The sequence below is a fragment of the Anser cygnoides genome, chromosome 11 (assembly GCF_040182565.1).
Source record: "Anser cygnoides isolate HZ-2024a breed goose chromosome 11, Taihu_goose_T2T_genome, whole genome shotgun sequence".
Lineage (NCBI taxonomy): Eukaryota > Metazoa > Chordata > Aves > Anseriformes > Anatidae > Anser > Anser cygnoides.
The window spans coordinates 15,886,967-15,913,141 of NC_089883.1; the positions used below are offsets into that span (position 1 = coordinate 15,886,967).

The 26,175-nt window shown below is 37.5% G+C and overlaps 2 protein-coding genes and 1 long non-coding RNA gene across 14 annotated transcripts in view; 2 read left to right on the top strand and 1 right to left on the bottom strand.

Annotated features, from left to right (window-relative positions):
- The window catches only part of RORA (RAR related orphan receptor A), a 414,152-nt gene extending 393,396 nt beyond the window's left edge, over window positions 1–20,756 (top strand). For 5 of the 6 annotated variants that reach the window (XM_067003930.1, XM_067003931.1, XM_067003932.1 and 2 more), the window contains 8 exons: window positions 564–705; window positions 2,092–2,487; window positions 5,647–5,768; window positions 7,205–7,337; window positions 8,103–8,210; window positions 9,697–9,807; window positions 10,957–11,069; window positions 12,318–20,756. In XM_067003930.1, the coding sequence (XP_066860031.1) occupies window positions 564–705; window positions 2,092–2,487; window positions 5,647–5,768; window positions 7,205–7,337; window positions 8,103–8,210; window positions 9,697–9,807; window positions 10,957–11,069; window positions 12,318–12,482 (1,290 nt within the window). In that variant the 3' untranslated portion in view covers window positions 12,483–20,756. The remainder of the gene's footprint in view (window positions 1–563; window positions 706–2,091; window positions 2,488–5,646; window positions 5,769–7,204; window positions 7,338–8,102; window positions 8,211–9,696; window positions 9,808–10,956; window positions 11,070–12,317) is intronic. The other variant, XM_067003933.1, reaches the window with a different exon arrangement.
- LOC106033748 (uncharacterized) lies at window positions 573–25,524 on the bottom strand. 4 transcript variants are annotated; one of them, XR_007169963.2, is made up of 5 exons: window positions 25,319–25,454; window positions 24,068–24,161; window positions 11,358–11,426; window positions 8,457–8,540; window positions 573–712 (listed from the first exon to the last, which is right to left on the bottom strand). It is a non-coding gene; the product is annotated as an uncharacterized lncRNA (long non-coding RNA). The 4 variants fall into 4 exon arrangements; XR_010834264.1 differs by lacking the exon at window positions 573–712 and adding an exon at window positions 6,111–6,797 and having other exon boundaries at window positions 25,424–25,524; XR_001205530.3 differs by lacking the exon at window positions 573–712 and adding an exon at window positions 6,111–6,797 and having other exon boundaries at window positions 25,319–25,459.
- The window catches only part of ICE2 (interactor of little elongation complex ELL subunit 2), a 30,426-nt gene continuing 29,708 nt past the window's right edge, over window positions 25,458–26,175 (top strand). For 2 of the 4 annotated variants that reach the window (XM_048081308.2, XM_067003926.1), the window contains exon 1: window positions 25,458–25,582. In XM_048081308.2, the coding sequence (XP_047937265.1) occupies window positions 25,554–25,582 (29 nt within the window). In that variant the 5' untranslated portion in view covers window positions 25,458–25,553. Of the gene's footprint in view, window positions 25,583–25,736; window positions 25,833–26,175 lie in introns of those variants that run through there. The other 2 variants (XM_067003925.1, XM_013177548.3) reach the window with 2 other exon arrangements.

Consider the following 26,175-nt stretch of genomic DNA (forward strand, 5'->3'; position numbering starts at 1 on the left):
ATACATTAAAATTTTGTTCTCTATAGAGACAATTGCTCAGTATCATGCTCTATTTTTAAACATGTACATACATTGTTGAGGCTGAACATCAGAGCATGCTACTGTCATCTCCAAGAGCAGAACAGGGTATCAGCTGTTGAATTAACTAGATGTTGAATCTTTCCTATTTTAATATCCATGCTGACCCAAGAAAGGTAGGAAATGAAGGAAATTTAGGTTTAGAATTATCTCATTTGGAAATAATTGGCATACAGTGTTACTGTACGTCACATGGAATCTGTGAAATCAGTGAAAAAACATGCAATTCCTTTACGTGTCATAACATTTTTTTAATAGTTGTTTCCTACAGTTTACTCAGTTTACTGTTTTTTGTTTGTTTCCAGTGGGGGGGGGCGGGGACACAAACAGACAAACACTCTTCCTTTAGTTGACTGTAGTGCGCCTGAGCTTCATTTTCAGTTAGGTATGCTGCCTTTCTGAGTCCTTATTCACTCCATCAGTTAACAGCTTCTTGACTTGTATTACGCAATTCTATTGCAGTTCTATTCTATTTGCAATTCTAGGGCTTTTTCAGAAGGAGTCAGCAAAGCAACGCTACGTACTCCTGTCCTCGTCAGAAGAACTGTTTGATTGACCGAACCAGTAGAAACCGCTGCCAACACTGTAGATTACAGAAATGCCTTGCTGTGGGGATGTCTCGAGATGGTAAGCTCTGCTAACGCACAATTTAATTGCAAAAAGTAAAACAGTATTTAGTATACTGTGTGTTCAACTGAAACAACATAAGGCTTAAAAGTTACTGGATATCAAGTTGATAGCTGAGATCATTGAGTAGTTTTATGTTATACATTTAGATAAATACATATAACTTACGGCATGTATGAAATTCCTTTTTTTTTCCTACTCATCTATTGTAGATTCCAGTTAAGGGTTTTGCCTTTGGTCACTTGAAGATGCAGTTTTTAGTCTTAACGTTAATACTACCTCTATGTATTCATTCCAATTTAAGTGACATACTGTTGTTGCAAGTAATGGTCTGCCATACTGATACAGATCAGAACTGTTTTAGAATATATACAGAAGTTAAATGCATGTATAATGAATAGTGGAAAAAAATCAGAGAGAAAATCAGTGTTTCTTCAAACCTGTGTTGAGGTGTTTGTTTGTTTTTTAATGGTATATTTCTGAAGAAAATGTGTTCCAGTGCTGTTACTATTAAGCTCAAAATTACACCTAGTGTAAACATGCAAATCTACCTCTCAGTAAAATGGAAGCTTACATAACTATTAGAACTGAATTTGCAGCTGATATTTGTATACCTCTTCCACAGGTGTAATGAGGCTGCCATCACTTACCCAATTTCAAGAGTTAACTCAGTCTTTTCCCCTGAAACAGTGACAGCAATGTTGCATGTTCTACACACACATGTGCATTACTCTATGTACATCAGGCCTGATTAAGGAGATAGCTTTCAGATTATGTGTACTTCTTAAAATAAATTTTCCTTTTTTTTTTTTTATTGGGCATGAAACTAAAACTCTGAAATGGTTGACCATGTAGTGTAATGACTAGTTCATCTAACACATTTGCTTTTCTGTAGAAGCATACAAGGTGGTAGCCATCTTATTAAACTATGAGGCTTTTACAGCTGACACAGGTCCCAGAAATCACATAACGTATTCTTAGGAATTATGAATATATTGCTGGCAGGAATTGGACATTTCATCTCAGACAAGCATAGTACTTTTTAGCTTCTGCTTTTCTAGGTGGAATTTGACTGCTTAAGGGATACGTGGTCAACTTCAGTAGATATATAAGAAAATATTTTAGGCACAGAAATGGAAAGATAATAAATTAAGCTAAAACAGTAACTTCTAATGGTCAATTTAAGTTGCATGCTAAAACAGTGTTTTAAAGAGTACATGATGCTGTTATATTACCGGTAATTGACAGAAGTGATTCTCAGGTCTGCCCATCTTGCTGATTTAGCTTTTATACTGTCTCCTTCAGTGTAGTTTTTAAAGACCCAAGACAAATAAAACGCAGCAGAGGATTTATAGAATTGAAATGTCTTGTGTATCTGTATTTCAGCTGTAAAGTTTGGTCGAATGTCAAAAAAGCAGAGGGACAGCCTGTATGCGGAGGTACAGAAACATCGAATGCAGCAGCAGCAGCGAGATCATCAGCAGCAACCAGGAGAGGCAGAACCACTAACACCAACATACAATATCACCACCAACGGGTTAACAGAGCTACATGATGACCTCAGTAATTACATTGATGGGCATACCCCTGAAGGTAGCAAAGCAGACTCTGCAGTTAGCAGCTTCTACTTAGACATACAACCTTCTCCAGATCAGTCGGGTCTTGATATTAATGGAATCAAACCAGAACCAATATGTGACTACACACCAGCATCGGGCTTCTTCCCTTATTGTTCTTTTACAAATGGGGAGACCTCTCCAACTGTGTCCATGGCAGAATTAGGTAATGAGAGAGAAAAACTTCCATTGTAATTGTCTTAATAGTGTCCTTTGGATTAAAATGACACATTTAGCCAGGTGATAGTGAGAATGCTGTTTCAGGACAGCTGTGAGCATGTACAGGCATTCTTCTGTGAAGCGCACAATACCCTAATCATGGTTGAACACATTACAGAAGTGTTACAGATCAGATCTATATATAAAGTAATTTTGCTTTTGTTTTCAGTTCTTGTAATAGTACCTTCTGAATACTGATGAACAATCTAATTTTTAGTGCCGAGCAACCAGAGTATTTCTTTAGTTGAAGATTTATTTTTGAATGTCTTACCTTCCTTTTTCATTAGCTAAATACCATATTTTCTAATGACAAGTCATGATTTTCTAACATGAAAAGTCAGTGGATTTTCTTCCACTGTTTACCGGTATCTGGGAAATACAGAACCAAAACATCAATGTAATCTGAGGGCGGTTCTCTTTTCCAGTGGTTGAAGAGAATCTGGACTCAGATACTTCAGAAAAATTTTCAATGGAGCATGTTTTGATAAATTCCCTAAGATCCGTATAATGACCACATTAATTAGGACATTTTACTTTAAACCTTTCACTCAATGATTACAGTAGGGCTGAATTCCACAACTATTACTTATCAACACCAGACTTAAATTAGAGAGCACTGTGTCAAGCAGTCAAAAGTGAACTAGAACAGGAGAGAAGCAGCTTTAAGATTCCTAATTACTCCATTAATAAACAACCTAAAAATTGAAACAATCAGGTATTCCAAAATAACTTTTTCTCTCGCTATTTTTTTTTAATTAGAGGCAAGCATGTGATAAAAAATATTCTGCTGGTTTTATTTTCATTTACGTTCTCCAAGTACCTTCAGTTACAGATAAAGTAAAAATGAGAAGAAAAAATAAGATAAAGGCTATTTTACCGGCTTTGTCTCACTCAAATGGTTGTTAAAATTCTCGTGGGAATTAGTAAAGGATCAACATTAAACCTATATTAAAAAGAAAGGGCTTTTCCTTCTTAGGCCAGGTGTTGAGTTTGGAAATGAGTTTGTTGTATTGCTTACCTTTATTTACACAGTGCTTGCATTTAAGCCCCATGGAACGTCATTTGGGTGCCCAGCACTGACATTGCCAAACAATGTCTGAAGAATGTTTGTCTTCCAGACTAAGGTTTCAATTTAGGAAGGTGTGGCTGTTCAATGAAAGTATTTAGGTGTGTGCTTAAATATGGTCCAGAACTGAGGCTAAGGTTAGTGAATAATATCGTAAAATTTCACCTTCTGTATCCTGCAAGGGCATATGAATAATGCTGTCAGATGCTACTAGTGAAAGTAAAAGGGTAAATGTTTTAAGTACACACTTTTAAACAAAAATTCTACTGAAATACAGGAAAGCTATGATAACAACAGAAGTATTAACTACCTTATGTTGTAGATCGTTGATTGTTCAGGTAGCACATAAAATCTGATTTTAGGTATTATTTTAAATCAAACTATTAATGCAATAAGTACTAAACAGACTGGTCAGTCCAGCAGCTCAATTTGTGAAGAGCTGGGATAGGGTGTTATTAAATAAAGCAAACTTCACAGAAGACCTGACGCTCGCATCCTTTAGGATATCATGTAGTTCATGATCACCATTCTCTTTCACTTTCATAGAATCACAGAATTGTTTGGGTCGGAAGGGACCTTAAAGACCACCTAGTTCCAAACCCCTGCCATGGGCAGGGACACTTCCCACCAAACCAGGTCGCCCAAAGCCCCATCCAACCTGGCTTTGGGCACTTCCAGGGATGGGGCATCCATAGCTTCCATAGGTAGCCTGTTCCAGAGTCTCACCACCCTCAGAGTAAAGAATTTCTTCCAAATACCTCATTTACATCTACTCTTTGTTTAAAATCATTACCACTTGTCCTGTCAGTGTACATCCTGGCAAAGAGACTTGCCCCATCTTTTTTGTAGGCTCACTTTAACTACTGGAAGGACATACTGAGGTCTCCCCAGAATTTTCTGTTCTCCAGGTTGAACATCCCCAACTCCCTGTCTTCATAGGAGAGGTGCTCCAGCCCTTTGAGCATCTTCTTGGCTCTCCTCTGGACCTACTCCAAGAGGTCCATGTCTTTCTTGGGCTGTGGGCCCTGGAGCTGAACTCAGTACTGCAGGTGGGGTCTCACAAGAGCAGAGTAGAGGGGGAGAATCACCTCCCTCAACTGGCTGGTCACACTTCTTTTGATGCGGCCCAGGGTACGGTTGGCTTTCTGGGCTGCAAGCACACATTGCCAACTCATGTTGTATTTATTTCACCTACCAGTACCCATGAGCCCTTCTCTGCAGAGCTGTTCTCAATCCACTCTTCACCCAGTCTGTACTCATGTTTGGGGTTGCCCTGACCCAGGTGCAGCACCTTGCACTTGGCACTTTAAGCCTTCCCTGTCAGCAATGGCCTAACTTGAAAAAGCACTGACTGCAGAACTGTGAGACAAGTCACTAGGCCTCTACTTGTTATGTGCTAAAACACGTGTCAAGAGCCAAGGTAGAAAAGAGAAAGATTTTTAAGTCTGAATAGTACTTCACAGTATAATTCTTAGCCCAGGTTTCAAAGCTGACTTTATCTTAATAAAAGCAGGAAGGCCGCTTACTGAATTTGCAGTAGTTTGAATGCTCCCTGGTTTCACTGAGTTTTGCCTTTATTTTTCAAGCTTTTTGATCTTGCAGGCTTTCTTTGGCACCCACTGCTGTGTAACAAAGAAGTTTGTCCCAAATACAATTTTCTTTATTTAAAAATAAATTCAAGTTCACCTAAACATCTTACAAAGTAGTGAAAGGACTATACTTTGTGTTCCTGCATTCAAATCTCAGAACTGCATTGTGAGTGTGTGATGTGTGTGTGCGTGTACAGAGTGCCCTCTAATGGATGCGCTGGGCCAGGTATGGTAAGATCCAGAATTCTGCTTTGTTTACTGTGAGTCTGTTAGCAGTTTGCATTAATTTATTTTTATGAAGAAAAATTCAAGGAGATCTGAAATTAAAGCATTCTAATAGCTAACCTTTCCCCACCTCCTACATATTCCAAATGGAATATGTTAGTTTCCTCATGTCTGAAGGTATAGCTTTGCATTTTTAATGTGTATAACTTTTTGGTCTTTCTTTTAGAACATCTTGCACAGAATATTTCCAAGTCTCATATGGAAACTTGCCAGTACTTGAGAGAAGAGCTACAGCAGATAACATGGCAGACTTTTCTTCAGGAAGAAATTGAGAACTATCAGAACAAGGTATAAAAGCATGCCATAGTTTGGCAAGCTTTTTCTAAAGCATGGTATTCCCATAACACACTGCAAAATTCACTTTTTCACTGCTTTCTGTTTACTATCAGGAATATACATTTATGTGTGTTTTCAAAACAAAAAAACACTCCTAGAGTCTAAATGAGTATGGCAGGAAATACTTTACATTTGTGATTGTTACAAGTACAGGAAAAGGTAAAGCTCCCCAGACGTTTTTGTCTCTTACTGATAAACGGATAACAAACCAGAATTTTTTTTCATTCCTAAATGACATGTTATTTACTCTTCTTAGTTTGTAATCGCCCCTATCATCCAAAAAAAATAAAAAATAAAAAAAAATAAAAATCAGCTGAAACCACCAAGTTGTAACTGTAGAGTTCTTTACAGCTGATCTGTAAAATACTCATCAATACGAGGACATGCATGACTCTTGGATGGGAGTGTCTTACTCATTTTCCATTCCTATCCAATAAACAAGAACGTGAATAGGAGTCAGTCAAAAAGCCTGTTGGCTTGTTTGACGTTTTCTTGTTTTGCATGGTATATTTCCTTTTGAGGTTATAAACACAGAACCCATCAGATTTCCCACCTTCACTGCCAGGGTTGGATCCCTGATTCATTCTACAGCTATCACAGGGTTTCAGATTTACCTATAGAATAGCAGCAGAATGCTTGCCATGCCTCCAGTGGGTATTGTACGTTTTAATCCCTGTTTGTATTTTCATTATGCCTTCCATTCACGTACTACTACCAAATGGCTACTTTTGGAAAACTATCTTGAGAGTCACTACTAAAGCACACTGTTCTTTGAGTTTATTTTCCATTTCCACAAAAAATACTTAACCTTTAGGAATATCATTTTTTTCCACTTGTTAGATAATCTCATCCTGAATTATTATTAACATAAGAGAAATTCACTAATTGCATGCTGCCTTTATGTCATTCACAAGATGATCTTCATATATGTATACTTTATATGTATCCTTATGAAGACCAGCTTGTTAGATAATTCATGTTCTGTAAAAAAAAAAAAAAAAGAAAGAAAGACAAGTCAATAGGAAAAATGTGATTATGCAGTGCTAGAGTAAATTGGTATTTTCTTTTGATGCAGTGAGTAACATTCCCACTGAAAACACCAGAATTATTACACTTGGACATTTTTTGGCTTATGAACTAAAAATATTGCAGCCTGGATCTCTCTGCCATCACTGAAGAAGTTTTACATGTTTGCATTTTCACTCATCTTCATGAGGCTTTTTCTTTGAGGTTAACTTCCCTTTTGTTATAAGCAGACTGTAGCCAGGATTGCTGGAGAGAATTCACTCCACTTTGATTTTCAGCTCAGTTTTACTTTATGAAAATGGGCTTTCCAAACATTAAAACCTTAATTAGTAACTTTTCAATTTTTCTTCTTTCTCAAACAGCAAAGGGAGGTAATGTGGCAGTTATGCGCAGTCAAAATAACAGAAGCTATACAGTATGTAGTGGAATTTGCCAAACGCATTGATGGCTTTATGGAACTGTGTCAAAATGATCAAATTGTGCTTTTAAAAGCAGGTATGTGGGTCAATTTTAAGGTCTGCTTCTATTAGTTTTGACTGAGGAAAGTGCTAGCTGTATACAGTGATTATGTATACATATATACATATGTTGTACAATGATAATTTAAAATAGTACAAGAAAAAACGTACAAATTCCGTGTGTCTTCTGTTTGAAATAATATGCTTTCTTGGTTACTCTGGATGGAATGAGTTCCATTTAGTGGAAGCTGCACCCTGCCCATGGCAGGGGGGTTGGAACTAGATGTTGTTTAAGGTCCCTTCCAACTCAAACCATTCTGTGATGAGTTCAAGTCTATGTATGAAATTTTCATTATGAGCAAAGGGAGCAATAAGTGTGTAAGGATGAAGAAGTCGGATTCAATTTTTTTGACTTGGCATACTAATAGTGAATAACATATTTGAAGGTAAAAATCCAGATTGTTCTACACAAGATGTTGTAGAAGTAATGCAGATTACTTGGACAAAGCTGTTAAAGCTTCATGAGCATAATCTAAATGAACTGCTTTGACTTCAGAGACTTCATTATTCTAATGAAAAATATTTATTAGCATTAACTAAGTTGCTTTTACAAAAACTTCTAAAGGGGTTTATGGGAATTATTTTAATTCTACTATCAAATCGAACTATTCTTTGTTGCATCTCAGAAACCGACTACCCTACTCGATCTATACTGAAGGCAGAGCATTTTGAAATTTTTAAATCCTCACTTGCAACTGAAGTCTCTACTTAAATAGTCAAACATACATTGTTTCTGTTTTAGGGTCTTTAGAGGTTGTGTTCATCAGAATGTGCCGTGCCTTTGACTCCCAGAACAACACAGTCTACTTTGATGGCAAGTATGCTAGCCCAGAGGTTTTCAAGTCCTTAGGTAAGGAGATGTCAAGTGTTGCATTTTAAACCACAGAATAAAAACAATAAGGTAGAAGAGCAAGAGGGACAGCTGCCTTGAAAATATCAGCTTGTAGTGTTCAAATAAAAAGAGAGTTGAAAAGCTCAAACTGCTTATTTTGTAAACAATCATGCTGGCTCTGTTTGAGGCCAAGCTGATTTCAGGAGTTAGAACAGCTTAACTCCATGCAGTAAAGGATTGTTGGTGTTGAAATCCGTCACGTACCGTAGATCAGGGTAGATCAGTTTGGACACACTTGTGAAGAACAGAAGCTCAGATTTCATAATCCCTTGTAAAGTTTGATGTATCCTGTTAGAAAAAAAAAAAGGAAACTTTAAGTCTCTCTTGGATACACTGACATTACTGCTTTGAAGTTTTTAATAGTGTCTTGTAATATGCAAAATCTAGTTATTTTCAAGTAAAATATTGTAAATATTTTTTTAACTAAACAACACCCTAGCATTTTTTTTATACTTCTAATTTTGAAAGGATGCATTTAATTGGGTATAAATTTGGGATGTAAGCCATTTTGGAGGGCAGTGAAAAATGGCAGTGACAATATGGCAGTGAAGAATACCATACAGTTACGGAAGTATTCCATACCTTTCTAAAATACCTCAAGGTACAAAGTCTGAGTGCAAACAATTCAGAGAATGCAGTATCAGATGTGGGCTTCTACCTGCTACTAGATCCAATGAAACATTACTTTCATCTGTTACCAACTACACCCAGAAATTTATGCTGGGTTGGGGGCTGAGATCTGCAGAGGAGAACCCTATTCCAAAAGAGGTTGCAGTCCCTTTCAAAGCAGGGCTCAGCTTTTGTGAACTGCGTAACAGCATGTGTAACAGCAGCAGTAACCTGACTTACACCTGTGTGAGCAAGAGAATGGATGAAAGGAGACACAGTTCTTTTTCTGCATGAAAAGCTTTCAGACCCTGGCTTCTCCTTTTGCTCCTGCATGTATCTTGTGTGCCTTTCTCCCCTCCCTCTTCTGTGTACTTAATATTCTTAAAATCAGCATTTTTCAAGTACACGTTTAAAACATCCAGTCCACGGTGACATGAAAAAGTTTCATTTAGAATGGCAACAAAGCCAAACCAATTTTGAGTTCAAAAATGGCTTGGTTTTTATCTGTATTTACCCCAAAAGAACAGAAAAGATAAAATGTACAAAGGCTTCAGAGTACTGGGTACCAGGGTGTGGGGGAGCTGGGGACTTGTGGGCGTAGATTAAATTGGTAAATAAATATATAAATAAAATAGGGTGAATAGGTAAAAAAAAAAAAAAAAATCAAGCATGAGTGAGATCTCACTATCATCACTCAGCAGTCCTTAAGGGGAAGAACGTTCACCCATAAAGTATTTTACACCCATGTTTCACCTTCATCAGAATGTATCAGCAACTGTGTAGCTTTGAAATGGTTTTAAACAATTTGGCATGAGCTGTACCTTCTTTTTGGCAGGGTGTGAAGACTTCATTAGTTTTGTGTTTGAATTTGGAAAAAGTTTGTGTTCTATGCACCTGACAGAAGATGAGATAGCTTTGTTTTCTGCATTTGTTTTAATGTCAGCAGGTAAGAGAGAAAGTATTGCTCTAGGTAGAGTTCATTTTCATTTTGAAGTATCTTTTAATGGTAAAGCTAAGACTATCAGACAGTGTGAAATGTCAACATCTTTTTGGTCCCTCATGACCAATTTTTTTCATAAATACATTTAAAACATAAATTTAAGAACAAATCAAGTTGGAATTCTAATCTAAACCTATGTTTTCCAGTGTTTCCCCTTGTTGATGACATAGCTTCTTTGCAAAAGCTTAAATGCATGTTGATTGAGATCACCAGGGCAATCTAGGTGGGACAGGCAGAACATGGACAGCATTGAATTGATGTAGTCAACTTCCAATGTATGTGAGCTTGCAGCTGTAGCAGAATTGTCACAAGCACATGATAAAATATGGTTTTTTTCTGAGATTATTATCTCAAACAGATTCACATAGTACTCCAGGTACTGGGAAGACTTATTAGGTTGGGTGAAACAAGATACCACTGGAGAAAGTCAGTTTGTGTCTGGCATAAGACCAAAGGAAATACAGTCTTTTTTAAAACTGCAGCATAGTGGACTCAGCAGTATGTGTTGGAAGAGTCTATTAGCAACAGTGAGTTTATTGACTCCATCATAAATATATTCTTATGCTATTTGCCATGATGGAATTATGTTTGCCCTTTGTCTTAGTATTTAAGCCACAGAATCCCTCAGTTCTGCCACACCGGATGTCGCAGGTAATCATTTCTGCTAGGAAGTTTAGGAGCACTTTTTGAATAGCTTAATATTGCTTCTGATTTTTTGTATGTCACTGTAGATCTAAGCAGAGATCCACTCCAACTGCTTGTTCATTATGTAATCTATTCATTTTCCACTATAAAGTTGCTAGCTTCATTTTATAAATACCCTGCATTTTAAAGACCTTATTAGCAAATAATTAATAAAGCTTATTCAGATATGCAGCAATCTTCTTTTTGAGGGCTTTATAAAAGTAATTTTAAATGCAAGTAATGAATGTATTCCAAAACCTATGAATTTTGAAACTCATTTCCTGTGTAAGAGTGTTAAAATGTAAGGAAGATTGCAAACAGGAAATACAAATTTGCCACAGAATTAGTATTTCTTGGTGGAATGTGATGGATGTACACAGTACTAGAGGTGTTAACTCCATTTGTATTTAGATCGTTCATGGCTTCAGGAGAAGGTAAAAATTGAAAAACTCCAACAGAAGATCCAGCTAGCACTTCAGCACGTCCTACAGAAGAACCACCGAGAAGATGGAATTCTAACAAAGGTACGAATCATACTGTGCTATGTCACATGACTGTGAAAGTACACTTTCTTATGAACAATGTAAAAGCTTTTATGCATTTACTAAACCATACTTTAGTATGGTTTAGTAAATGCATAAATGCAAAATGAAAATGAAAAGCCATCAAGGTTTTTATCCTATTTGTCCTAAACAACATTTCTGCCATGCAGAAATGTTTCCATTTCAGTTTTCCAACATGCATACCTTGATCTTCATGAAACCTGTGTGCATGACAGCTAGGTTGTGACAAGACACAATATCCAAACTAACCTTGTTTCTCAGTATTCCATGAGTTTCCCACACAGTCTTTTTCTCATCAGTTTTTCCAAATCCTGGTGGCTAGGGAAGAGAAAAGAGAGAGTACATAATATTATGTTAATCTAAAGTATCATCACATAAGTTTTCAAAAATGCAAAGGCAGTGTGATGTTTAAAAAAAAAAAAGTGAAAAACGGGAAGGACAGGCACTTCCTTGCAGACGTAGTTCCTTGTAGAACTTTACACAGAAGGGATGCTCATGCTTAGTTTAACACCATGGAATTAATTACAACAAGCAGGATCTTACAGCCCAGTATAAAAGTCTAGGCTTTCCAGACTGTCCTCATTTCAAGTCCTAGCTCATATCATTCTTTTCCCAGCATATACTTTAGATACCTTTGTTGGAAGGTTTCTTCCAGTGCTTTTATAAAAATATGTACTTAGTAAGTTCAATGACCGCCCTAGTCATATTTTCAAGTACAGATTTTTCTGATCTTTTCTTTATGACAATTTAATTCTACCTTTATTGGGCATAAATGAAAATAGCCTGGTCTATTATACTGCCATTTCCCTCTATAATACAGTGGGTTTAAGAGCAATCAGCCATGCCTTCTTCCAAGGGAGTAACTAAGTAGCATGAATAAAGGTCCAGACAGGAAATAATTCCATATCAATCTGGTGCTGGTGGTATTGCCTAGATACTAGGCAAGTGATACATTTTCCTAGTGACTTCAAGGAAAGATTCTTTCACAAATAGTATTCGTACATTACTTGATAGCATTTTAGTGGCTTCCCCCCCCCCCCCCCTTTTTTTTTTTTAAATCTGACATACCATACTTAGCTATTACTATGCTTCTGAAATGTCACTTAAGGTAAACAACTGAAGTGAATTCCATATGTTTGAGAGAGCTCTAATCGTAAGGAGGTCTGGTTCCGTGTATTACTCTGTGACTTCTGTTCATTTTTTTTACAGTTAATATGCAAAGTGTCTACTTTAAGAGCACTGTGTGGACGACATACAGAAAAGCTTATGGCATTTAAAGCAATATACCCAGACATTGTACGACTTCATTTTCCTCCACTTTACAAGGAGTTGTTCACTTCAGAATTTGAGCCAGCGATGCAAATTGATGGGTAAACGTATCACCTAAGCACTTCTAGAATGTCTGAAGTACAAACATTTAAACAAAAGAAAGGAAAAGAAAAAAAAAGAGAGGAAAAAAAAAAGAAAACCAAGACACTTTATATGGCCCTGCACAGACCTAGGGAGCCAACACACTGCACATCTCTTGGCAGTCGGGGTCAGGCGAAGGATGGGAAACAATGAAACAAAGTTGAACTTGTTTTTCTCATGCATATGATTTCCATTATGCCTACAAATATGGACCCTTTTTCTGTCTCAGCTTCTCAATCCTTGACCTCTGTTTACACAGACTGAGGGTACTAATATCAGAAGGTTGTTTTCTCTTGTAGTTCACTGCCCAGACTTCTGACAGAACAATCAATTTGTTGATCAGAACAGAGTGTCCACCTAGTAATCAGCGACTGGTGTGCATTGCAGAGATTTCAGCATCAGTTTGCACAACTTGCTCATTGTTTCATGAAGGACGATTTTTTTCACCTACCACTATTTGCCAGTAGACAGAACGGCATGAAAAGGGTCCATAGCAATAGCAACAATAGCATTATAATATATTACAGGGTAAATGGGCATGAAGACTATATATAGCAAAAGAGATATTGTTTATATATTGTTTTAATTAATATAAAATGTAGTTACTGGTATAGCTTTTCTTGTTGAATTGATAAGGCACTTTCATTTTGCACCTTTTTCTTTAAATTAAATGCTAGTGTGTTCATTGTTGTGTTGCATGTGCACCAGAAATTCAAGTTTAACTGAAAAAGGTTTTTGGCAGGTACTGGTACATTGGGAGGTATTTATGCTGCTGTTTTCCATGTTACTTTTAAATAGAGGCTGGTCATATCCTGAAATGGTTACACAGATTTTTTAAAAGAGTTTGAAAATAATGAAAAGTTTCTAGATTAAAATCAGCTTTTCAACTGTTAATTTAAAAGGTACTTTTGTTTTCAAATCTTTCAAACCTGGATGTTTAAAATTACATGCCAAGATTCAGATTCAGGCACACAAGTCAAAAGCCTCATTTTCAAAGGTGCTGAATTTCCTTGGACAAAGTTAAACTAAGCAATTACAGATCGCTTACAGATAGAATAAAGCATCACCCTTGAAAATCAGACTGTTAAACAAAGTGTACAAAGCCCAAAATAAATCCAGGTTTGAAGGGATTTACTCAAGGCTGTATCTACAGTAAAAGTATGTGTATGACATGTATGTGGAAAATTGATTTTTAGACATAATATTACATACTTTTTACTCCATTTTGTAAACAATGCCTTCAAACTCCAAACTCTATCCTATCAAAATCCACAAGATGTTTGGTTTTGGCTTCAGTGAGATTAGACAATGACCCACATTCTTCAAACATCCACCAGTTCAATTTAAAGTAGCTGAACAGAATTGCTCTCTTTATTTAAATAGATGCACTTTAAAGTTTATCACATGAGGACAGACCAATAAAATAAGGGCACACTGTTGCTAGAAAACATTGTTTTGGACTCTGTTTAATGCCTGGAAATCACAAATACCATAAATCTACATTCTGTCATTTTGAAATTGTGATTCCTGCATTGCATAACCAACTGATAAGCCACATTTTGCCATCTTTATTAATACGTTACCATTCTCTTTACATATAGTGCTGTCTCTGAGCAAATGTGGCAAGATACAGAAATTAAATTAGTTCTAAAGGGAACATATCCACACTAAACCACATCACAAAATAAACTGTGGCTATTTAAGCCAGAGGTGCATAATTGCTTTTGGATGAGATGAGTACATGCAAACAGATGTCTTGTAGACCTATACAAATTAAGTTTATGCTGAAGTACATATGAAAAAAAATAGGACTTTAAAAAAGAGGAGAAAAAACCCACAATGCACACCACCACTTCAATTTCCAAAGATAATAAATCTCTTACATACAGTCATTGAAAAGTAACATTGAATTGAACAGAAGCACACTGAAGTCTAACCATTTTAAAAGAAGAACCAGGTCAGCAGATTATTACAAGCAAAACAGAGGTTTATTCTGTGATTTGAATGTTTCCTTTGGGGTCAAATTGAGCCATTGAGCCATGACCTCTCTTAAAGTTTTTTTTTCGTCAGGGAAGCTTATAGATAGCACTGAATAGCAGTTGGCTATCATTTCTCTATATAGTGTGAAAGCAGGGGGTGATGGACAGGAACACTTGCAGCTCTGTGAGCACCAGGATGGAGGCATGAGTCCAGAGAGCTGTCCTTGTACTGCTGCCCGCTCCCAGCCCAGCACACACTCTGTGCAGTCTCACTGATACCTTTTCCTAGAATCATTGTTTACTTTATTGGAGTAACTGGCATGATACGCTACTTTGATTCCAGTATGTGTTCCTATTTTTAAAGCAACCTTTTTAACTAACAAATGTTTTCTGAATGTGACCAGCCTTAGGTGCTAGTCCTTTAAAGATCAACTAAACTTAATTTCAGTGTCAACTAATGAATAATGAAGTAAGACTTGTACTTTTTTAGAGAGTGAGATACAACTCCTATTTTTGAAAATAAGTAGACTACCAGGCAATTGGGATTAATTTTCAGTCACATCATTAACCTATCTTTTCCTGATGAATATTAGTACTTTACCAGGCCTTTAAATGCCAATGGTTTTGTTCAGTATCTAGTTCAGAGTATTTATACCCGTAAGTCACTGACAACACAGATTTTGGGAGCATTTAATAATAAAATGTATAATCATAGAAGGGTTCCAAATAAGGCCTTAAATGAAAGCCTGTTACATCTAGAATTGGCTTGTGACATGATTTCCCAGGCTATGCAGCACCTATGTGCTGTTGTTTTTCACAGCGGGAGCTCCTGTGTACTAGCACCTTGTCAGACCAGGCTGTGCATACACACCCCAAGTAAGTCTGCTTTCCTGATCACAGTTAGCAGCCACTTGGCAATAGAGTATTACTGGCTTTGTTTCGCTTGGTAGAGACAAGGAAAAAAGAGATATAGCCATGGCAGATAGACTGAAAAGACGGCAGTTGCCACAGAGGCTGTTATGAAAGGGGATGTAGACTAGCCTCAGAGTGGCTGGCAGGAATGACTGCCATGGGAGAACCTGACGCGGCAGAGGAAGTGCACTCTGCAGAACTCTGGGACTGTGGCCTGGTATCAGACAATCAACAGACTATTCAGTTAAAAACCATACTGGGGGGCAGTGGATATTCACGTGAGTATCTTCATGATCTGCCCAGCTGACTACAAACAAAAACGTGAGGATAGCTGAAGATAAAGAAGTAATATATTGCTTTTGAATGATCCGTTCATTGAGATCTGCAAAGAGATTTTCATTGGGCATATTATCTATCCACAGAGATACTTTCTGGCTTTCTAGAAAAGAGTATAGTATACTGTCATTTGGACCGCCCTAACATACTTCAGCATCTCTAACATTGTTTGGCTTTTAAAAACTATGGGATGAGGTGAAAAGGGAGGCTGTTTTTAAGTTTGGTTGTTCTTTATTAAAGCTTATCTATCTTAGTATGGATACCAAGATATCTGTGTATGTGCACCTGTGTGTGTGAGAGAGAGTACTGTTGTGCGCACATGAATATATGCGTGGGTATGTGTGAGTGGCTGCTTCTAGGCTCTTAAGTGTCAATGAAAAAAAGAAAATGTATTGAAAATACTTAAGACAAAAACAGAAGGTGGAAAAAAGATTTATTCTATACAAAGCCTTGTCTGGACCACTTTAGAGAGACTTCTATTTTTTTAACCCTTCTATAAATATTTGATGGCACTTGAAATATTCCTGCAATAAAATGTGATTTGTGTAAACATTAAAAAAAAAAAAAGATTTTGTAATGTGAAACAATGAAAGAAAGTAATGTAATTTTTCTAAAAAACAAAAAAAACACAAATGAACGAACTTTGTATTATTTTCTTGACGGAATTTGTCTATTTGTCTTTGGAAAACTTTTTATTTCATTGAATGTGCCATAGTAGAGGTGTATGTTTCTTTTTCTTTCTTTTCTTCATTTTTTACATTGTAGATTTAAGGAATAGCTGTGTTCCGACATTCCAAAATGCAAGATGACATAGCAGTCATGATTAAAAGGTTTGATTAGTAAGCTTCAATCATTGTTGCTTTTTTTGCACATGTTCTTCATTCCTCTACAGTGCAATATGTACATAGAGCACTTGCGGGTGTAACCTTGATCCCTCAGGGAAAAATACATATTTGTACAGGATTTTTTTTGCCTTTTTTTTTTTTTTTTTGCTAAGGAATGTCGATTGAATCACTTGTCTGTTGTTGAGGGGCAGCCAGATAATAATCCTAAACCACTGTCACAAAACATTGTTTAATAATTTTGTGCCCTTTTATTATTTAAAAAGAAAAATAAAAGTTATTTTCTGACAGTTCTTTGTGCTGATTGGTGAAAAAAAGGGTAAATATATAAGCACCTTATGATTGACTTAACTGTGAATGACAATCCATCTTGTTATCAACAACAGATGCCCTACCATTTTGGAGCTGGGGTTAAGAGTCAGAAACTAATGTGCTCAGGGATCTTCTAAAACTCTTCAACAGGGTGGCCAGTACTACTGGTGGGACAAATTACTTTAAAAAGAAAAAAAAAAAAAGCTAATATTTCTTCCCTTCCCCCCTCCCCGCAGGCACAAGAGAACTGGATAGATATTTTTTTTTTTAACTAAATGCTCTGTGTGCCTCATTCTATGACTCAGTTTTGCAATCTATCTGCTCCTTGGTCTTTATTTTCTTCCAAACAAAATTACTCGAAACAATTGCAAAGGTTTTGCAATTATATTTTAACAAATAAATGAATGCTGATCCATTAATAGATCATGATTGAAATTTAATTTCAATAACCTCTGGATGTTGTTATAATCATAGGACTTTTTCCAGGTGAATTTCAGTGTTTTGCAATATAAAATGGGTTTTCAGTATTTAAATTGTCAAAGAAAACAAATCAGTTTATGATAGTACAATATGAATGAAAATGCAATGATTAGGTTTTGGCAGTAAAGTCACATAGAATACAAGAACAATAATTCAGACCTTGTCTGTCATTGTCACTTATGCCTCATGGTAAAGCAAAAAAACTGACAGGAAAGAAACACTAAGGCTGAAGTCAGTCATTTTCGTATCTAGTATCAATTTCGTATCAATTTCAAATGATCACAACAGTAGCAAAAACCAGCAGTGTCTAGTAAGTCTCTAAGTGCCAAATTGTATGATTCCGGAAGCCTATCACAATTAGTCTTCTTTTGTGGCTTCACATTCTTTTGAAAATGCAAGTAGGAAAGTAAATAAGCAACTATGGACAAAATGAGCAAGATTTCAAGACTTTGGTTAGATCAGGAAGAGAGTGAATTTCTCTATCAAACGTCTTTTTTCTTGCAAAAAGCATCAGTTCTCCAGTATCTTAGGTTATTAAGTTTGTTTTGTTTTCCACTGGGTCTATGGCTTCCAGCTGTTTACTTGATGTTACATATAATCATTAGAGAAACCTTTCTTAACATTTTGCAAGCTGATGGTCCAGTTTAGCTTGGAATGGCCTTCTAAGGCAGACAACTGCTTAGCAAGTATGACCTCCTGATTAGCTTGTGTTCTGGTAACATCACCAGAAAAAAATCCCTATTGCTGATTCTCAACAGAAATCCTTCTTTTCATACTTGCTGATCAATTAAACATACTATTAATACTCGCAATCTACACAATGTTTTAACTACGTAGTGGGGTGATCCAAACATTACAGTATCTTCTTTTGGGCTCTAAGGATTGACATAAATGTTCCCCAGTCTGTACTCGATGAACAAACAGGTTGCCAGTACAAGCTGTGCAAACAGTGTATGATTTTTCCCAGCAAATTCTTGAAGTCCCCGAAGTAGATAAATTTACTAATATCAGTGTCAGAAACAGCATTTATCATCCAATATCCCAAAATAAGAAGCAATTTGCTTTTGAGTAGTCAGTATCTGAAATTCTACCTGTGCTAGCTCATTTAGATTGCACAGAGGAAACATATTTATTTTCCTTAGCTAGAGAAATGTAACTACTAGAATTAGTTTTTTATTATTAATACTAATATTTATTACTTTAAACGTTGCATTCCATCAATATATTTGAATATTATCTTCCTATTTTCTTTTTGCCTAAATATTTGTCAGTAAATCATTTGGTGGAAATGAGGGCAAATGCATAAGGATACCAAATACAACAACAAAAAGAAAAGTTTTAAAATTTGAATGAGTTATTTATTTAAAAATCATTGCAGTATGTGCTTTAATCCTAGTACTGTGTTAGTAGCTCACTAAATAATGCTAAGTCACTGGACTTGAGGGGAAAAGTATGTAACATTTAGGTTAATATACAGTCTATCTTTGGAACTCTATTCAGGTACTAAATAGAATTTTAACATCAAAATGAAAGCTGTATTCTACCTATTTCACATGTAACGTTGCTCTTTATCTTGTCTTTTGTTTGTTTGCCTTTATCATCGGTAGAATATAGCAATAACTTTATAGCAATAAGTAGACTATCCAAATAAGAAATAAAACATGATAAAGGCTTCAGATCAATACTCATAGGTTCAACTCTTCTGCCACAATATTCATTTGTCTTCCCTCAGAATCTCATTACTTCTTCAAGCTGACCTTCACAATCAAGTTGTTCAACTTGATGTGTGACACCACACCTTTTTGTTAACACCTGCATGTTTTCAGTGTTCCTATGTCCTTTGTGTACTTGTTTTCCTGTAAGTCAGTGTTTCTCAAGCTTTCTGAAAGCACAGTCCCTCTGGGCTATATTTCTTCATAGAGCTCAATGTGTTGGAATTAACTTAGTTTTCCTGGGGTAGAGAGTGAGAACCAGGTGTAATTACTGGCTGCCTTGCCTAGCTAAAGCAACTGAGCTGCTGGGTATTCAGCAGTAACTCCATGGCTACCACAAGTGCAGGCAGCCAACAGCCTTCCAGCTCCTCCACGCCAGGGGAGCTGAGCTGCATCCACTAAGTAGGATGAGTTCCCCGGCCAGCACAGTGCGCCTGTCTGTGCTGGTGAACAGAGCTGCTACGATTCACATAGAACCGAGCTGTGTGAGCCTGACAGAGTGTTTTGATAATAATCTAAACACTTTGGCAACTTTTAATGGTTGTGACTTTCAGTTTGAGAAACACTAACCTAAATTACCCCACAGAGTCTTAATGTAGATGCATAAACTTTACAGGAATTTGCAATCTGTAATGCTGTCGTTTCTAATGCAGAGAATTCATAAGCAATACAGTGAATTTTATTTCACAAAAAGGCATACGTACTGTACACCTTTCTAAATCCAAAATGTTCCTCATTTCTACATTGATTTAGAAACAAGTTACAGAACAGTGGTGAATATTTGAAATATTAGGACATTAACTGGCTGCTTCTTTATATGTAACTGTACTGTCTGCCTGCTCCTTTTCTGGAGATGTGTTTTTGTATTGGATGTTTGGGCCAATGGGAGGCTTCAAGCTACAATGTATTTTCCCAGTTTAAATATATTTAACATATGACAAACCCCAGACAAGGCTTTTTAAAATGTATAAAGAACTGCAGTGTTAGGTGGTTTATTTGCAAACTGTTTTCAATGTTGTCCATTTTTATGGCACCTTTAACAATATTCTTGTTTCCAAAGTACAAAGAAGGTTAAAAAATACTCTAGCCATAACTGAATGTCAAGCAATAAAAACAAATGACTTTTTGTGCATAGATTTAAAAGAAATACAAGTTTTAGACATCTGCATGTAAATGCAATCTCTTGTTTACTGCTTTCTTAAACTTGAGCAACTGATTCCTTATTTTACTACTAATTTAAGGACTTGTAATGGCCTGTAAACATTTTATCTTGCTCTATTTCAACTCTAACTTCGTCTCTGCTTTGGAGTCATAATATTTAATGTTGTTCTGCTCACCTCTATACAGTTAACTTTTTGCTTTCATTCTGTATAGATAAAGTTATACTATAAACAGCCTACACAGTGCAAATATTTATCTGTTTATCAAATACCACATTATGCTGTATAATATCTGTTTTACTATATAATCTATTTTAGACATAGCTGTTTAGAACTAGAGTGTGCTATTTTTGTGTTTTTCTGATGTGTGGTGCTAGATAAGTTACTTTTGTGAACAAAAGCAAACAAACCCCTTTTATTCCTAGACAATACCACCTTTGGGTCTTGTTAATTTCACTGAGTATAACTATATATAAATATATATATATTTGTGTATATATATATATATACACCTACATATGCCCAACAAGTACCTGTATCAGAGTACAAGATTTGGGACATGGTTTTCTCTTTAAATGCATAGTGTCATTATATAAATTATTCTATAGTATATTTAATAAGGAGAAAATTACTTCACCGGTACAGATACTTGATATCAAATGTAGAATTTTCTTCTACATTATTAACATTACTAAAAATGTTCTGTCCAGCTTGTTACCCTTTTGGTTAATAAATCAGTCTGCCTGTATCGTATCAGAAACAAGAATCAAATCTAGCAGTATAAACTATTTACAATATGCTGTCTGTCTGAAAGGGAGGTAGTTATTTGGCTTGTTCGTAGATTTCTATATTGTTGTGGCATCTGATATTTATAGATGTTATTCTGATGGGTGCCTTCCTCCCTTTTCACATTAAATAGAATCTGTACACACTCAAACCACATATGTTACTAGGCTATGCCTACACACTTAACTCCAGTTACTGTAAATAGGAATTTTCCATAAATCTTCGATGGTAGATCGATGGCTAAATTCAGTCCTTGGGTATGCTTTATAAATCATGCATATATATCTGAGGACAGCCACTAGCAACTAAAGTTAATTAAGGAGTGGAATTCGCAACATTTGTCAGGTCTGGGGGTTTTGTTTTTATTTTTCATATATACCTTAATTTACATAGTCATGTACCCTTAAAAGTATTCCTATCCCCTGTTCCTTTCATTCTAGATACTGTTTTCATGTTAATTCTTAAAAACTGATGGATATCAAATATCTAACTAAGGAGGTAATTAACCTTTTAAATATTTATTAGAACTTTTCTGTAATATTACTGAATTTATAAGATCTTTAGCAAAGATTTTTGAGCAATTTATTAAATACAATTGTTTCTGTTTACTGCACTTTTTGATAATAGAAGGTAGTGAATTTTAAAGCCACGATTCTTGGCTTCCATGCACTGCTTTTATACCCTCAATTCAAGGAATATATATATATAAATAATTTTTTTTAAACAGCAAACATACTGTTGTCCTAAAAATAAATACAAACTTTACTGCACCGTGCGTATATTTTCATAAGTGGAATGTTTAATTGCAAACACTATCAGGATAATTATAAAAACCTCTTGAAGCTACAATCTTACTTAAATATAAGCCATGACAATTTTATTTTCCCTTGTTGATTTAAGTCACCTTTTGATATTTTCAAAAAGAAAAGGAGTCGCTCTTAAATTTGTATGTACTAACTTACACATAATGCTAGGAACACGTTCTCCCTATTGTTTTAATTTTAATAGTTTGATATATTTATGCAAAACCATTTGGTTAACATATTTTCCCTGTTGACTAAATGTTCAACATAACAAAACAAGAATAAATGATGATTTCAAATATACGTCAGTTTGAGGATTAAGCACATGAACTTCAAAAACCTCGTTGAGTGATATGCTCAAATTTCTGTAAATACAACTTCAAATGAAACTATACTGTACATGTAAATGTATGCTGTTATATGTACAGTATATATAAATTCCTTTTCTAGCCACCATAAAACGTAAGCCATCAAGAGGAATACTAAAGTGGTATTGTACTAAACCTTTGCTAATGATCTTTACCCAATCACTTAACTTTTCACTTTCATGGACCTTTCCAATTCACTCTTATGATAGCCTGCTTATATTCAAGTTTGTTATTTTACTCAGTTCCAAAAAAAAGTATTTTGATTCATTTTGTAAATACGACTGTAAAAATAAGAGATTTAATGTTGTCTTTTAAATACTCCAATTTTCATTCTAATATGAATGTTGTTATATTGTACTTAGAAACTGTACCTTTAATATTACATTACCTTTATTAAGTGCATTGAACACATCGATTTTAGATGTGCTTTATGTACTGTTATCCTGTAATAAAACTTCAGCTTCTAATGGAAAAATCTGTCTTGATTCTCTTTCTTAGTAAAATCTTGTGTTTTTCTGAATCTTGATATGTATTAGGTTTAATCCTCAAGAGACCGACAATTACAAAATTAGGCTGTGCTTTCAGGCACATATATCAGAGGTTTGTGTTACGTAAATCAAGTAACACTTGATAGCAGGGAAATAAGAAGACTCCCCAACACCCTTTAAGCTCCCCTTTTGGCCAAGAAGAGCATAAACATCCTCAGATTTATTTTGGATCAGTCTAGCTTCCCTATCCTTGAAAGTGTCTTCTTTTACATCACTGTTTGCTGCTTCAAGTGCACCATACAAGAAATCTGGCTTAAAAACTAACCAGTGAATTTGGAGATTGTGCTTTGGGCTAGTTCTGAAAGAGGATTCATGGATCAAAACTGAAGTTTTAGTATTATTTAGGCATGAAAATTCAAAGTTGCAACTCCCCTCTGTTGTGCTAACTTGGAGGCACCTTTGATTTCTGTCTTAAGACTTGAGGCATGTAAAATTCTCTTTGTACCTCTAGCCAGCAATGCCTCGGTCTTGGCAGAGCTTTAACAGCTCAGTATTAATTTGCTTGACCATAATCCAGAATTAGTTATTAGCATTCATCTTTGAAGCACTGCATCTGGAAGCCTTCCCCTACATACTGAATCTCCAAATAAAAATTTATGGAAGCCATTGCTCTCCTAGAGCTAGTGCTAAGTAGTGCCATTTGTTCTTGGGCAAACTCCATGACTTAAGCACTCTCTCAGACATTGAAATTCCAAGTTTAATTTTCTCATCCTCAGGATGTGATTTCTGCCCAATCTCTCCATTCACAGGAGATAATACTATCCACTAGACGAACTAGCCACTGATATGTTAGGCAACATCCGTTCAAAGTAAAACAGAAGAATTACATACAGTGAAATGAGAGACAATCTGTGGACTCCCATGTCTGCCCATAACAAAAGCTGAACAGTAGGTTAGGATGTGGTGGCTTTGATCCCCAACTATGTCACAGAATCTCAGAATGTTTGAGGTTGGAAGGGACCTCTGGAGACTATCTGGTCAAACCCCTGCTAAGGCAGAGCCTCCTGGAGCAGCTGGACCAGGACCATGTCCAGGTGGCTTTTGACTGTCTCCAAGAGCCTCCACAGCCTCTCTGGACAATCTCTGCCAGTGCTTGGTCATCCTCACAGCAAAAAAAAAGTGTGTCCTGGTGCTCACATTTATGTCACAGAAATAGAAAAATCATGTTTAGAAAGTATATCACTTCAAAAAAAAAAAAAAAAAGGACAGTGCAGACTTTAGGGAGATGCCAGACTGAAGTTGGATTTAACTTGACACATTCACAATCTGGGCAAGTCTTCTAAACATTGTGCTAAGTAACTGCCACCATACCTGAGCTTTGAAGTAAGATTACTCCTCATAAAGCTACCTCCAAGAATAGGCTCTGGGTGACTCCATTGAGAAATGAAAACCTTTCTGCCTCTATCTGAGATACAAAAAAGAGCAAAATTAAAATCAGACCATTTTCTTAATGCTGAACTGCAACCTAGAGACTCCTTGACTGGTGGTTTTGGACAAAGACTCACAGAATGGTTTGGATTGGAAGGGGCCTTAAAGACCACCTAGTTCCAAACCCCTGCCATGGGCAGGGGCACCTCCCACCTGACCAGGTTACCCAAAGCCCCATCCAACCTGGCCTTAAACAGTTCCAGAGATGGGGCATCTATAGCTTCCCTGGGCAACCTGTTCCAGTGCCTCACCATACCCAGAATAAAGTTCTTCCAAATACCTAATATACTTCTACTCTCTTTTAGTTTAAAATCATTAACCCTTGTCCTATCAGCATACATCCTGCCAAAGACAATTTTCCCATCTTTCTTGTAGGCCCCCTTCAACTATTGGAAGGACACAGTGAGGTCTCCCCAGAGCCTTCTCTTTTCCAGACTGAACATCCCCAGCTCTCTCAGCCTGTCTTCATAGGAGAGGTGCTGCAGCCCTTCGATCATCTTCATGGCCCTCCTCTGGACCCTCTCCAACAGGCCCACATCTCTCTTGTACTGGACCCCCAGACCTGGATGCAGTACTCTAGAAAATTCTGAATCATCTCAATATTGTTATGCGTTTGTATACAATCTCCAGAGTTTTAGTTACAGGACTAGGTGCTCTGAATGCTTTGCTACAATATGCATTCCTCTTCATTTCTCCATCAGTAAAGCTGTGAAGAGGATCACTTTTTCTTACAAAACCACAAACAAATGAGTTTCCATCATGTAAATCTACAGGTACTGAGAACATTTGAACTCCCTATTTCACCACACTGGGAGGCCTCATCATCAGCAAAAAAAAGGGGGGGAGGGAATTTTGTGGTTCTGCCCTGCTGTTATCAAGTAACCCAGGAAAACTGAAAGCCCAGGAAAGAGAGGAAAGCTGCTTAGCGCAGCAACCACTGTGAGGCACCTCGGCCCTCACACGCGGCCCCAACCCCCTGAGGGCCCAACCGCCCGGCAGAGCCCAGCTCGACCTCCTCATCGAACCCAAGGCGGGAACAGGCGCCTCAAGGCGCCCAGTGCCTGGCCGGGGCCACACCTTAGCGAGGACTGCGAAGTCGGGGCAGAGCCCCCAGGGCAGCCCCCTCAGACACACCTCCTGCCCCGAAGCGAGCGCTGCGGCCGCCAGCCAGCCCGCCCCCTCGCCCTCGCCGCCCTCTGCAGCGGCGGCCCCTGCCACAAGATGGCCGCCCGCGCCTACGTCGCCATTGGCTGCCTCAGCACACCCGATCCCCGCGCGCGCTACGCTGATTGGCCAGCGCCGTGAGGGCGGGCTCGGCCAGCGGCGGGACGAGCGAGCGACGGAGCCGTCGCCCCGAGGGGGCACCAAGATGGCGGCGGCAGAGCAGCGGCTGGCCTGGTGGGTGCGCTGCGCTCCCCGCCGCCCCCCGTCCCGCGGGGGTGCGCCTCAGGAGCGGCGGCGGACGGGAGGCTCGCCCCGCGCTCCCACTGGCACCACGGCGGCGGCGCGCATGCGCCAGGGCGGGAGCGGGGCGGGGCGGGCTGGGGTCTCAGTTCCCGCCCCGCCGAGGGCCCGGGGGCCGAGGGCTGGGCGGCGCCATTTTGTGCCGTTCGTCTTGCGGAGGGGAGGAGAGGGGGCGGGCAGCCTGGTAAGAGGTGCTGGGTTTGGTTTTACACAGAAAATCACTACAGAGAAGTGACGTCATTTTAAGTCACTATTTTATTTTATTTTTTTAAAGAGTGAAGGAGACAAATCTTTCCTCGTGCCTTTCAAGGCAGTTTGGGAAGATGGGTGTTGTGTAAACTCTACACTGGAAGGGCTTCATCCCAAAGCAAAAGCACCGTTCAGATGGCAAGGGCTGTTTAAAAGACGACCTCCCTTTTATGAAGAAACATAAACAGGATGGCTGTGTTTTTTCTCCAAATTCTAGCTAATTTACTCTGGTGGGGTTTGATCTATGAACCTCTGAAGGCATATAACTACATCAGTCC